The 15,000-nt window shown below is 44.3% G+C and overlaps 1 protein-coding gene across 1 annotated transcript in view; it reads left to right on the plus strand.

The window, feature by feature from the left end:
- The window catches only part of ptprt (protein tyrosine phosphatase receptor type T), a 318,930-nt gene that overhangs the window by 247,761 nt on the left and 56,169 nt on the right, over positions 1 to 15,000 (plus strand). Inside the window, 2 exon segments of the mRNA XM_056395774.1 lie at positions 12,822 to 12,914; positions 14,012 to 14,121. Of these exon segments, the coding sequence (XP_056251749.1) occupies positions 12,822 to 12,914; positions 14,012 to 14,121 (203 nt within the window).

The raw sequence follows: 15,000 nt of genomic DNA on the forward strand, positions 1-15,000 counted from the left end.
GCCAGATTGTCCAGTTCTTTGCCAAGAAGATTGGCTCTGGCCTGTGCCAAAGTATGACGTGTATATGTGTGTGTGTGTGTGTGTGTGTGTGTGTGTGTGTGTGTGTGTGTGTGTGTGTGTGTGTGTGTGTGGGAAGCCGGAGCACGAACACACACACACACGTGGAGGTATAAGTCGTGACATTTGTCTGCCAGTCTTTCTTTACGACGGTGTCTCTGTTTTATGTGATAATTCTCATCATCCAGCTGCTGGCTCCTCGTCTTCCTGCCACACCTCCTCCCATCCATCCATCCTCTCCTCCTCCTCCTCCTCTCTCTCTTTTCTCTACTGTGTTCCTCCCCCCTCTCCCCTCTCATCACGTCCCCCTTCACATCGTCCCCTCTCCTTTTCTCTTTGGATTAATTCTTCCTCCTTTCTTTCTTTTCACCAGTTATTTCCTTTTTATTTTATTCTCACTTTTATTGTTACAGATATCATCAATGAAACTAGGCCCAGGTGTTTAGTCCCACTCTTCTTCTTCTTTATATTCTACACTGTCCTCTCCTCCTTTCTTCTTCTGCACATCTTTCTTTACTTCTACTTCACTGCATCCACTCCTCTGCTCTGACTTATCCTTTCTCCATCCTCTTCTCTCCTCGTTCTCTCTCCTCTCTGTCCTTGTTTCCTCTCCTCTTTCCTTGTTTCCTCTCCTCTGTCCTTGTTTCCTCTCTTATCTCCTCTCTTGTCTCCTCATTTCCTCTCCTCGTTTTCTCTCCTTGTTTCCTCTCTTCTCTCCTCGTTTCCTCTCCTCTCTTTTCTCTTCTCTCCTCGTTTCCTCTCCTCCCTCCTCTCTTTTCTCCTCGTTTCCTCTCCTCTCCTTTCTCTTCTTTTGTCTTCTCTCCTCTCCTCATTTCCTCTCCTCTCTCCTTATTTCTTCTCCTGCCTCCCTGTTTCATCTCCTCTTTCCTCATTTCCTCTCCTCTCTTCTCTCTACTCTGCTTATTTCCTCTCCTCTCTCATTGTTTCCTCTCCTCTCTCCTCTCTCCTCTCTCATTGTTTCCTCTCCTCTCTCCTCATTTCCTCTCCTCTCTCCTCTCTCCTCTCTCCTCTCCTCGCCTCCTCCAGGTAGGAGAAAGTTTATCTTCAGCTAAAACACAGTTGTTAACCAGCTGAATCACTGTTTTCCTGCTGAGCTTGTGTGTCAGCAGGAAACAGACAGACCGACACTCAGAGACAGACGGACAAATCACTGTGATCGTCTCCTTCTCATCTGCCCGAGAGAAACAGACTGACAGAGGAGAAGTGGACAGAGTCATGGAAAGGGAAAGAGAGAGAGAAAGAAAGATATTTTCTAACAGTGTCTCACACATTTAAGCTCATTTGCTTGAATCTACAGAAGTCGCCTCACAGATTTCGGAGCCGCTCGTTCGTGCACATCAAGGCGTGATGAAGCAGAATGCAAAAAACCGCTTCAGCAATTTGTGCAGTGGCACAATTTCGCTGTCATACATCTTTACAGAATGACATTAGCGTTTCGTCGAGCCATCTGTTCTCGCCACAGTTAGAGAGACCGAGAGACGTAAAACTAAACTAATGCAGAACAGAAGCCGAGGACGCAACAACAAATACAAAAAAATACAACGGAACAAACGTGACACGACGAAACTCAGAGAGACAAGAGTTTAATGATACTTTGTCCATTCACTCCTTCTGTCTAACTTCTCCTCATTTCTCTCTTTCCATTAATCCTCCACATCTCTTTCTCCCCAGCTCTTAACTTCCATCCATTTCTTCTTCTCTGGTTTAAGTGATTCCATTATCCCTCCTTCCCTCTCACCTGTCACGCAGAACATTACTCCCTCTCTCTCTAAACCCCCATCTCTCCATTCCCCTAGGACTACACTTCCCTGTTTCCCCCATTTAATACCTCCCTCCTCTTCCACCTTTTCATCATTTCATCTCTCCTCACCTCCATCCATCCATCCATCGATTGATCCGTCCACAGAACAGTTCCCTCTTCACGCTGAGCATCACAATTATTTTACTGATGGACATCGTGAATTAGTGGAGCAAGTTGCCACCATCATCATCATCATCATCATCATCACAACCAGTCCTTCAGCCTGAACAACCACACAGGTCGTTTGTTCCACGGCTACGTAAACAATAATAAAACACGTGGGCGATAGCGAGAGCAGCGTACCTACCTTCGTTGCCATGGTTACAATAATTAACGGTCGCGGAGACGATCGTGATTCGGGTTAAAATATGTGACTTCCTCGACATTAGACGATTTTTTTTCCGCACTTTTCCCTTCGCTCCTGTCGTAATCACTACGACGACTATGTGTCGCCTAGCAACAAAACCTACCTGTGATGTCATGATAACCTGCTGCACTGACGAACCATGGGCTCAGTTTTTTTTACAATATGGGAAAAGAGTGATGGAGGGAGAAAAAGAAAAGAAGTTAAACTGGCGGTGTGGGTTTGTTTGTTGCTGTTTTCCTTCGCGCTAAAACCTAAAAACGACACGAGGACGACGACGGAGCTGAATTTCACTGGATCGTTCCGACTGTCGTTGTCGGGTCGCTCCGTTTTATTAATTTTTCTTTTAAAGCAAAATTTAATTGATTGGAATGCTTGAGTTATTCTCAGTCTGTCACTGCAATGCTGCAGCTAGCTGTCTAATTAAAAAGAGACACTTAGTTGATTTCCTTCATAAAAATGCTCATGAATTCAAAGGATAAACAAGAAACAGCCTGGAGACAGGAAAACAAAACGCAGCGAATCCCACAGGCCGAGAAACACCGGACACCTGGGTGGACACTTTAACTCTTTCACTTCCATCGTGACCATCGGCTTGTTCATTTAATCTGAGGGCGGCTGCAGGTCATCATTTCATAAAGAGGTGGAAAACGTTTTATTCCAACATTTAGACGCAATTTAGACGCGTTCCAAAACCTCCCAGGCTTTTGAAAACGGATAATGTTACCAGGAGCCTGGATGGAGCCAGTGAAGATCGTTTTTCAACGGCTCGAAAAGAAGAAGAAGAAGAAGAAGAAGAGCTGAGAGAGAGAGAGGGGAAAGTTATTACGGCGACAGTGAAAGAGACATACAGATTGAGGGATCAAAGACAGGGAGAAGGAGCTTGGGTAAATCCAGTATGCAATGCAGAGGGGGTTTAGCTCTCTGTGTGTGTGTGTGTTCGTGTGCGTGTGCGTGTGTGTGTGTGTGTGTGTGTGTGTGTGTGTGTGTCTGTGTGTGTCCTTTCTTTTGGGCCAGCTGTATAGCTTTCAGCATAGCTCAGGTGTTTTCTTGGCAATGGATATGGAAATTTATACACATGCACACACACACACACACACACACGCACACACGCTCAACACTCACATACACACACGCACACACACACAAACACTCACACACACACACACACACACATAGAGAGGCTCAGAAAATCTTGCATATACAAGCACACACACAAAGTACAGCACACTGACTTATACAAATACAGTATATGCATAAAGAGATCATCAGAAAATTACAAATATGCACAAAGGTACACACACACACACACACACACACACACACACACACACACACATCCATATGCACATAAGCCCAGCACAGTGTTAACACAGACGTGACGTTAATACAGCGGATCAGGAGGAAGCCGCGGCGGCAGAGGCGTGTGCGTCTCATGTGCAAACACGTTTTCCGTCTAAAAATCAATTTCCCGGACGCTGATGTGCGTTAAAGGGTTTTCGCAACAGTGTTCACAGAGCGAGCGTCAGCCGTCTGTGCCCGGGCCAAGGACGGCCCCGCCACACAGAAGTCCTGTTTCACCGTGGATCAGAGGCTTTCTGTGGTTAATTAGGTACACGCCGTTTCACAAGCACAGTCACACACACACACACACACACACACACAGAACCCCATGCAAAGGCATTCCAGTGACCGAGACGCCCGAGAACAAAACTCGCCACTTTGCACGTCTGTGCGCCGCTTCAAGGGCGTCAAAAAACACATGGAGGTAAAACAGCAGTGAAAGGTTTAAAAAAGCTTTTCCTTTGTCTTTGCAGGTGACAAAACTTCATAGTGTTTTTTGTAATTCACTGATGTGCACGGATGCTGTAACAGAGACGTGCGGAGGGAAAGTAGAAAGGGATTATTCATTCATTTATTTGGCTTTAGCGCTTAACTACACTAAAACAATTAGGGAATAGTGTAAGGTTTGTTTCCCTCAGTCACGCTCTGTCTATAGCCTACAGGCAATTTGATCATTTGGCTGCAACATCAATAAAATATTCCCGCCCGGGGAATAATAGGAGTATTAATGCCACTCTCAATGAATCTTGTTCACATGCAGGAGAATTTGTGAGGCTTGACTGTTCAGCACACTCCCCTCATGTGGCTGGTGTCAGTCACCAGAGGTTTAAGGAGGGAAAGTGTGATCAGTTAGCTCTGCTCTGAGGAGCCATCTGCACACCCCCCTCCCTGTCACCCACCTTTAGTAGTTCATGGATGTTTGGAAGGGCAGACTCTTTTTGTTGGACAGGAACTAACTTTAGATGTAGGTGCCGCCAGTTTAAAGGTCTGTGTCCATGTGTAGTGTGATTATAGATCAGCTCTAGCTTCTATATTAATACTGTGAAAGTATCAAAGCCTCAGTCCACAGAGAAATGCACACAGCCTGTATTCAGAAACTGAGCCTTAAAACCAGCCGTCAGGACTTCTGGAACTTTGTGATGTCACAACAAAGCAGTCACCAAGCCCCGCCCACCTGGACCCACCATCCAAACCTTGCGGGATTTAGTTTCTCTGAGTGTTTTTACCTGAAATCTGCTGTATCACTCAGAAAACAGTCAGCCAATCAGAGGACAGGCTCAGATCCTCCTCTCTTCTGATATATAGATGTGTATAAACACTAAATAACAGAAAAAGTGTAAAACATGGGACCTTTAAACCAGAAGTCCTTGAAAAGTTCCTGTAGATGAAAAGTTCCTCATCACATCTGGTGTTAATAAAGTTTAGTAAAGTATCAAAGCAGTGCTTCGACGATCCTTAGGCACAGTTACATATGTGAATATATACATTTCCGTGCTGCGTGTGAGGATTCAGGAGACATAAAAAGACCATCAGGATGCAGGATACGCTTCTTATTTTCACTTTTGTGCAGATTGGAATCAAATTGTGTTCCCTCACAGAAACTCCTCACTGCTTGTTAAAGAATGGACACGGAGAATGAGCTGCATATTTTAGTAAAGTAAAAGCTTCGCTTCCCGCCAGCAGACCTCAGTGATGAAATTTTTTTTTTTTTCTTTAATGTGCCTTTTGGTGGATATTTTGAAGATGCACTGCACTTGAAAGGCGTTAGCGACGAAATGTGCCTGTGCACAGCGGAAGTGTTTGACCGTCTAGAGGCAGAGAGCTCGTAATTCCTGTCCGCAGCCCTGCTTGTATTGGAAGTAGTTTTTCCATAGCATTGCTGAACGGCAGTTATTACTGAAGGGCAATTATTTTCCCCAGTCCAGTGCAGCATAGCATTAGGCTGCATGTAAGGTGATTATGGCTAATGGTAGTCATTTTGTTTGGCCATAATGTGGCAGTGCTGGGTAATTGAAGGTGAGAGCTGGGCTGAGAGATAGTCATTTTTAACCTTTATGTGCTCAGGGAAGATTGAGCCTCTGTGCTCTTTTCCAGCCACTTCTTGACTCACTGCTTACACAGCTTATATTCACGTCCAGTGGCCTCTTACTCACGCTTCCTGTCCCCGGACTGTCAATCTTTGACCGTCTGTCTCCGCTTTGGGTTGGTTTCCTTCCTCATGTATAGGCTACATGCAGATTTATTAAACAGTAATCAAAGGTAGAGGCCACATGTACAATTACATTTTTAACCGTGGTCCTCACAAGATTAGAAATACACCTCATCTGAAATCCAGGTCAGTATTAGCACTGAACCAGATTAAACACAGTTTCTTTGTTAATGTTAATAAAAATAATCTAATCGTTGGCCTTCAGCAGTCAGATGTTAAATCTGGGAACATGAGGATGCTGATAATCGATCAGATTGGTCGACGTATCAGATTTCGTGTCAGCACCAGATCAGATGACATCTCTAGGTCGGATGAGCCTGAATAAAACAGAGATATTTGACATTAAAGAAGCAGCTGGGGAGGTTTACAGTTAGGCCGAGGGTAGCCGCACATTTCTTCTTCTCTTTATTCCAACGCACCAGGACTGTGTCTCTAATCACTCCCTATTTCCTGTGACGTGCACTGTGTCCTGTTCTCGTGGACGTGATGTCTCCGGAGCTCCTCAAGGGAATCCCTTTGGACTTTAGTTAGCATGCTAACCAGCTAGCCCTGGCCTGAGACTTGCAAGTAAACAGCGGCTAATGCTAACATTGGCTATGTAGCAACAGCTACACAAGTGCCTCCCCCATATTGCCATAATGGAAAGAAAAAAGTCGTGTCCATTGCATGTAGACAGCTTTTCGGTTCTGTCAGCAATCCCACAATGCATTGCACGACATTTTATATGGATCATGGATCATCACAGTTGTATTTACTCATTTGGCAGAAGCTTTTATCCAAAGCGACTTAAGAGGGAGGGACATCACTGACGCTCCAGTGCAGAAGGAAACCTTGGTGATTAAAAAAAGAAGAAGAAGAAGCTTGAACAACTTTTGTGGGTTTTTTTTTTTTGTTGAATGAAAATATTGCATATTATTATTTTAATCCTTCACGTCTCTGTTAATTATCTTCATGCATCAGGCTGTAGTTGCCCAGACTGAGTAGCTGGAGACAAACAGTGGCTCCCAACCCAACGAGGATACTACGCTAATCCTCCTTTCTTAGCAGAGAGGAATATCAGTCTGCAAGTCTTTCTGTTCACCAGTCTCTGTCTCTCTCTGGTCCTAACTTTGCAAGATAAGACTCTCTCTCTAAATAAGAAACTCTGCTGTGGAGCAGATTTGTGTGACTGTTGTGCAGCTGCTGGGTGACTTCAGTGAGTAACTCATGCACAAACAAACACCCACACACACTCAGATATCTCTGTTCGACTCCGGCGCCTGCAACTTTCAAAGAAAGTGGCTTTTTACATGCGTACACACACACTTGTAGTGATTACACATGCATGCAGTCGGCCACGTGCGCGCACACACACACACACACACACACACACACACACACATATACACACACAGGGCCAGGCTTTGTGAGTCAGTGATTTCTCTCTTGTCAGGAGCAGGGAGGTGAAATGAGGTAAACCGCCGGGATACTGTCTAGACCAGTTGATCTCTGTGACACACAGTCCAGATATATATTCTGCTGCCGCTCTGTTGTTTCCTCCACTTATCACTCCTTCATTCCACCACTCTCTCTCTCCCCCTCTCCCTCTCTCTCTCTGTCTCTCTCTCCCTCTCTCTCTCCCTCTCTCTCTCTCTCTCCCCCTCTCCGCTGCTGCCTCTCCTCTATCTCTGCGTCTTTTGTTTTCGCCTTTCATTCGATCTGTCCTCCCTCCTTCTCCAATTTAAATTCAGTTTTCAAGTCGTGCAAACAAATTCAGAACACTGCAAAGTAATTAAGTACATGATGTTTATCTTAAAAGTCTATTGCAGAACTCTCTCTCTCTCTTTCTCTCTCTCTCTCTCTCTCTTTCGTTTTTTTTTCCTGCCTTGTTCCTCCCTCGTCTTTATTCTTTCTTTGCTCTTTCCTGAATCAATTCTCTCTCTTTAAGCTTCACTCTCCCTCCTCATGTCAGTACGTCTGGAAAATGGCCTCTTGTAGAGCAAAGACACACAGCACGACTTCAATCGTACATAAAACTTGCACTTATGTTGCATAAAACAGTGTGAAAGATATTTAAAACACGAGCTGTAGGTGAGTGAAAGAGACGATGTGAGTAAAGATTATGTAAATCCCTGAAAACCAATATCCCTGATGCTATTATCTTTCAATATGTTGCTGTAATGGAAGGCGAGATGAGACTTTATTAACAGTTGTGCATCTGGGATTTCTTCTGAAATAAGCAAAGTACAAGATCAGTTTTAAAGAAGTGAAAGAGTGAGGAAGACTCCTGTGCCCATGATGTTGTCAGTCAAGGCCTTTCTCTCCACCTGCTCCCACCTGCAGCTTCTGTTACGCTCAAGGATCTTGTGTTTCTTTATTTTCACTATTATTATTTTCCTCTCCTTCGTCCTCTGATTTCCTGTTCTTCCTCCTCTTCCTCCTCCTCCTCCTCCTCCTCCTCTTCCTCTGGACGACGGCTCAGCTCCACTTGTATTTCCCATCTCTCATGCTATAGCGGCTCTCTGCTCCACCACAGGCTGTAATGTGTTTCAAATATCACAGCGATTTTTATTTTTTTCATCCATATACCGATGAGACACACACACACACACACACACACACACACACACCCACCGGCTCTGCTGCAGGAAAACGAAGTTGAACTTGACCTTGTGCTTCACAGACACAGAGAGAGAGAGAGAGAGAGAGAGAGAGAGAGAGAGAGGGGAAGTTACCAGCTGCAGCTGTGCAGTCCAGGTTAGGGAGTGATAGCTAGTCGAGCTAGCAGGTGTATGCTAGTTATTCTTTTATCTAACTAATATGCATAAATAAGTCTTTACTAAATACAGCATATGGGATTTTAACTCCTGTGATCCAGGTTTATAGATAATAACTTTTCATACACTGATCAAGTTACTGATTTCTATTAATGAATCATTTATTAATGAGTTAATATAAGGTTCTTTTTACCAGTTATAACTGGTAGTAACTCACTAGTGAGATTAATGAGGAGTAAGCATTAACTTGATCTTTGCCAAATAGTGAGCTGCATCAAAACTGTGTTATAACTTGTTTATGATTGTTAATGATTTATAAAGTGTTAACAACCGAATGAATAACATAATTATAAACCATTTATAAATCCTTTGTTAGGGTCCTATTGTGAAGTGGTAACATAATCTTTATATATATATATATATATATATATATATATATAACACCATCATTTCAATTTCAGTTTCAATTATCGTTTGTTCAGGATCTAATTGTGTGTGTGTGTGTGTGTGTGTGTGTGTGTGTTGTGTGTGTGTGTGTGTGTGTGTGTGTGTGTGTGTGTGTGTGTGTGTGTGTGTGTGTGTGTGTGTGTGGTCTCTGATGGATAAGAGGAGTTTGTAGCTGATGCAGACACAGACATCCAGTCGCTCCTGTAATGAAGTCATTTCTTTAGTGTGATTGGATTTAACAGTAATTGGCGGTCGGGGTGTCGAGGATGTCACCACGGCTACGGCAGACACTCACTTCTAATTGGCTGGCAGCTGTCCATTAAAATCATATCAGCATTATATCTTGGACATGATGCTGGTCGACAGCATCGCCGTGCTGTTGTGTGTACGAGGGACGTGGTGTCCTTATCGTTGCTCTCGCAGCACGGCGCATGGACGAGGGAAACATCGGTGCAAACAGTCACAAAGACGCCGATGCAGAGTTTTACCTCACAGCTGCATCAGAGTATTTAGCCTTTAACTGTGGAGGACTTCTGTTAGATGGTATCATATATAGATATGCAGATGCACCTGATGTATGGAAGGAGTTCAGAGTTAACACAGCGACACTGTTGTGATAAGTCCAAGTCATCCACAGCTGAGTCTTAATAAAGTCACAGGGTGGGAGGAGGGAACTTTATATAGCTAGCACACTGCCAAGCATGAAGGACTGCATTAACTGACACACTCACTGACAGCGCCAATGGCCTTCACACACACTCAGACACACACACACACTCAGACACACACACACACACACACACACACACACACATAAAACACCCAACACACTTGTCTCTCTCTCAATCAATGACTCTCTCTCTCTCTTACACTGTCAAACACACAGTAGCCACGGACACTCAACGCTCTCCGTATGTCTCTATGACACACACACACACACACACACACACACACACACACACACACACACACACACACACACACACACCCCTGTGACTGTGGGGTCAATAAATCTCCCCATTAGCATTGAGATGTCTTCATCATAGTCAGTGTTGTGGAGCTGCTGCTACGACTCCATTTCATGCCTGGCTTAATGCATATTTGACCTTGGTGAGTTTAAGACACACACACACACACACACACACACACACACACACAGAGACACACACAGTCACATCTACACAAATAAAGAAGGATAAGCATGCACATACACACACACTTGTATTGGCGCAGGAACACACACACATGTATATATGATCTGAAGGCAGGTTTTAGCATCCCAGCAACAAAGGAGATGCTTGTGTGTGTGTGTGTGTGTGTGTGTGTGGGTGTGTGTGTGGTGTGTGTGTGTGTGTGTGTGTGTGTGTGTGTGTGTGTGTGTGTGTGCCTGTGTGTGTCTGTGTGTGTCTGTGTGTGTGTATTTCTGCATGCGTTCTGTATGTTCTTGTTCTGGAAGCTACATATTTATTTTTCTATGTGTTCGCTGCAGTGGCAGTGAAACAGTCAGTGTGCTGCAACTAAATACAGATGCAGTCCAAACACATTAATTATATCTGGGCAGAGCGGAGAAGAAAGAAAGAAAGAAAGAAAGAAGAGAGAGTGAGGGAGGGAGAGAGCTAGAAATGGGAAGACAAGAGAGAAGACAAAGGACCAGAAGGGCAAGAAAAGGCGCCGTGTCTCCTGCTGGTATTCAGAGAATATCTTTGGAAATGTCAGTGAGTTTGAAGAATACTTTCAGGAGGTTAGGAAACAAGAAGCAAGTTAACAAACAAGTGGTTTTCAGCTCAGCTGGAGTGTCAGCCAGACTGTGCCCCTTTCTACAGCAGCAGCATTAAACAAGCACAGTAACAAACAATGAAACTTAACTGTAGACGGTGATGAAAAGTCTTTGATATGATGTCACCCAGTCCACTAAAAATGTTTGTTGGTTGAGATTTCATTTGTTTTCTCTACAATATTCACTCCTGGCAACTAAAGCGGCGATGGTTACGCTGAGTTACTTCTTGGATTATTACGTTTTATCATGTAGAATCACGATCCGCCAGTTTAATTTGAAAGTTCAGTCCCACTTCCTGTTTCCCCGCCTGCAGCAGGTCTCTCATCCTGTGGTCGGCCTGTAATGCCGCCATCTTGGACTACAGCTGGTGACGGTGGTCCTTGCTCTGCTCTTGTACCGAACTCACCGACGCTGCAGAGCGGTTAGCTAGCTGTTTAAGCGCTAACAACGGGCTGGTTAGCAGAGACTGAACTTTAATGAAACATCTGAATACAGCAGCTTTTCATGACGCCATCTTCTCCTTATGCCCCCTCTGCGGCCGCGCACGAGGGTGGACGTCCAGCTTGATTATGCATCCTCTAAAACGTATTTGACAAAGCCGATTACTGGTAGGAGACGGGGCTGCACCCGGAGTTTGAAGGAGGGCGCAGGAAAGGAGGATGACAGGAGTTAACACAGATTTATGTGCTACGATGAAGCGCTGGAGTGAATCCTCAGCCGAGAGAGACGGGAGGAGCGAGCGGCACAACCCGGTTCTGTCTCGGTGGACAGACACTGTGTGTTTGTCCTGACCTCTCCCCGGCTGTCCTCCGCTCCTCGACGCTCTACACCTGTCTTTCCTTCACCTTTCTCCCCCCCTCATCCGTCTCCCATCTCCCTAAACTGTCCCCCGTTCTCCTCAGCTGTTTTCCTCTCTTCCCTCCTCTTTTATTTTTTTCTCACGTCTCATCGCCTCTCCTCTTTATCTCCCCTCTCCTCCAATTTCCTCTTTTTCTTTCCCTGTTACCCCCCCCCTCGTCTTTCCCCCTCCCCCCTTTTATCACTTCCTAATCTCACACAAGAACCTGTCAGCTATTTTGAATCACTCATTGTAAACTGTTGTACATTGTTTTTTCTCCAGACCACACACACACTCACACTCACACACACACACACACACACACACACACACACACTCGAGTCAGAGCTGCGGAGTGACCCATGTGGCCGGCTCATTCTTCATTCGTTTAGGGAAGCCAGTGTTTAGATTGGCTTATGGAGAAGCCACTTTAGGCCACTAATGAATCCACAGCCATCATTAACATGCAAATAGCTCCATTAAGAAAACATAGACTCATGCAGTTTTATATTACAAGCCCCCTTTTCTTTCTCTCTCACACACACACACACACACACACACACACACTCGCTCACACTTCAGTGAGTCTGTCGACCTGGCTGGTTACCAGAAGCCATACTAAAATCACATTTTATTTATGTATTAAAACCACAATGAGGAAATTAAAACATGAGCTATTTCACATTTCACGACATGTTGGATAATACATAACTAAAATAGGCTTCTTCCAACTATTATAAGCTAATTTATTTCTCTCTCTCCTCTGACATCCTGTCTTTTTTTTTTTCTCCCTCTTTTCAAACAAACTTCTTCCACAACAACGTGAAACTTTTAAAAAGCCTGTATGAATGTTTGGCTCCTCTGGTGCAGCTCTCGACATGTGACACTCCTTCGCCGCTCCCTCCGTCCCCTGAACCCCCCATCTGTCCTGCCTAATTAAAGCCTGTACACTCAATCCAATCAATCTGTCCGTTCCTTAATTGGAGGAGAGATTTTTCCAATTAAGTTTCCCATCATGCCCACCAATCAGAGCTCGGGGTGCTAAGTGACTCATTTGACTCATCACTTGTCATCGGTGACCAATCTTGAGTGTGTCAGCAAGTGTGTGTGTGTGTGTGTGTGGGGGGGGGCTTGTCATAGAGGGGAGGTGTGTTGTCATGGTAACAAATTCCCCTCTCTCTCTCTCTCTCTCTCTCTCCATTAACAGACAGTAGCCAGCCCTCGCTCGCCCAGCCCTCTCTGACCCTGCAGAGTTTTCCCTACGGAGGCTGTGAGTCTGTGGAGCTCTCCTACCAGAGTGGTATGTGAACAGTTTAGGTAGTCAGTCACTTAGTTAAGTGGTTAGATAGTTCATTAGCTATTTAATTTTGCAGTTAGTCAGTCAGTCAGTTAGTTATTTGATTAGCTAATGAGGCAGTTAGCCAGTAAGTAAGTCAGTTTGCTAGCTAGCTAAACATAGATAGTCAGTCAGTCAGTCAGTTAGATACTTATTTAGTTAACACGTTAGACAGTAGTTTGTCCATCATTTAGCTAATTGTGTATTTAGTCAGTTAGCTAGCTAGTCATTCAGTCACTCAGGCACTCATTTTGTTTGTTAGTCAGTTAGCTAGGCAGCTAGGTAAAAAGCCAGCTAGTTAGCCATCCTGCCTGCTGGTCAGTCAGATTGTAAGTTAGCTAACTAGCAATTTAGTTAGTCAGGAAGATAGTTGTTTTGGTAATCAGTTAATTTTTTTAGTCAGTTGCTCAGTTAGCCAGTCAGATAGTTCATTAGATATTTAGTTGGTTGGTTATTTGGTTAGCTAATTTAGCAGTCAGCCAGGAAGAAAGTCAGTTAGTTAGTTTGCTAGTTAGTCAGCTAGCTAATCATTCAGTCACTGTCATTGTTTGTTAGTTATCTAGGCGGCTAGGTAAGAAATCAGTCTAGCAGCTATTCAGTTAGCCAGTCCATCGGTTAGTTAGCCAACTAGTCAGTCAATTTGTAAGTTAGCTAGCTAGTAATTTAGATAGTCAGGAAGTTAGTGAGTCTGGTAGTCTGTTAATTAGTTAGCTTGTTAGTCAGTTAGTTCTAGCTAACCGTGACTCATGCTGTAGCTCTACTTACACAGAAGCAGACAGATTGAAGTCATCTTTAAGTGTGTTGACAGGAAGTTAGTTAGTTCATTAGTTCAAAAGGAAAAGAGTTTCTCTGGCACTTTGGCTAGCTGCTTTATCGATTGAGCATAAATTGGTTATTTAGCGTAACAGTAAGCTCACCACATGAATACAGATTAGAACTGCCATTTGATATAATGATTTTCAAGATCCGTCCATCCACCCACTCCGTCTCCCACGTGCTTTATCAAACCGTGCTGTTTATACATTCATCCCTCCCTCCGTCTCCTGTTTCTGCTCCTGCAGGTCAGTTCCAGGCCGGCCAGTTTCAGCCGGCTATTCGAGTCGCCGACCTCCTCCAACACATCACCCAGATGAAATGTGGACAGGGCTACGGTTTCAAGGAGGAATATGAGGTGACTACGTACACACACACACACACACACACACACACACACACACACACACACACACACACACACCAAGAAGCATATAATGAGAACAACAGTAAAAATAGACATCAATCTTTAAATAGACAACATTACAAGCAGCTATTAGCAAGGAGGTCGAAGGTCTGCAGCTACAGCGCCCAGATAATAGATATAATAAAATCTCCCTGTGACCCCACGATGTAGAAATGTAACTGCTGGTAAAGCAGTGAGTCAGAGAGAGAGAGAGAAGACTTTTCTATTATCATAAAAATATGGGTGCAGCAAAAGCCCCGAGCGAGACTGGCACCGTGTCCAGGGTGTAGCCCTGCGAGATGGGGTCCTGCTTCAGCTGCCTCCGTGACCCTGCAGAGAATCCGCGGTGTCGCTGCAGCAACATCAAGACGTCGTTACAGTAAACAGGGCAAATCTGAAACTGGCGCAGCTGCTAACAGACGGGATACGATCCTGCACTGAGGCGGCGTGTACTGTACATGTACGTGTGTGTGTGTGTGTGTGTGTGTGTGTGTGTGTGTGTAAATGCATGTATTTGACGGAGAGAGATTGTGGAGATTGGATTTGTTTTGTTTTTTTGAGGAAGGACGACTCTTATCAATTATTAATGTTATTGATATCAATATTGATGATCAGAGAAACAAACAGGCAGACCTAGAAACAAACCTCTAACTTTCTTTGTTTCTTATTTTATTCTTCACTAATATAATCACCAGTTTTATGTTTTCTCCTGCTTTTCTTTCCCCTGATCACCCTCTCGTTCTTTGCTCTGCTTTAATCTCCCTTTATTCCCTCACTTTGTCCACATTGTGTTTCATGCTTTCTCTCTTCTTCTCCTTCTATTACCTCCCT

This window comes from Seriola aureovittata, chromosome 2 (genome assembly GCF_021018895.1).
Source record: "Seriola aureovittata isolate HTS-2021-v1 ecotype China chromosome 2, ASM2101889v1, whole genome shotgun sequence".
In the NCBI taxonomy this organism is placed as follows: Eukaryota; Metazoa; Chordata; class Actinopteri; order Carangiformes; family Carangidae; genus Seriola; species Seriola aureovittata.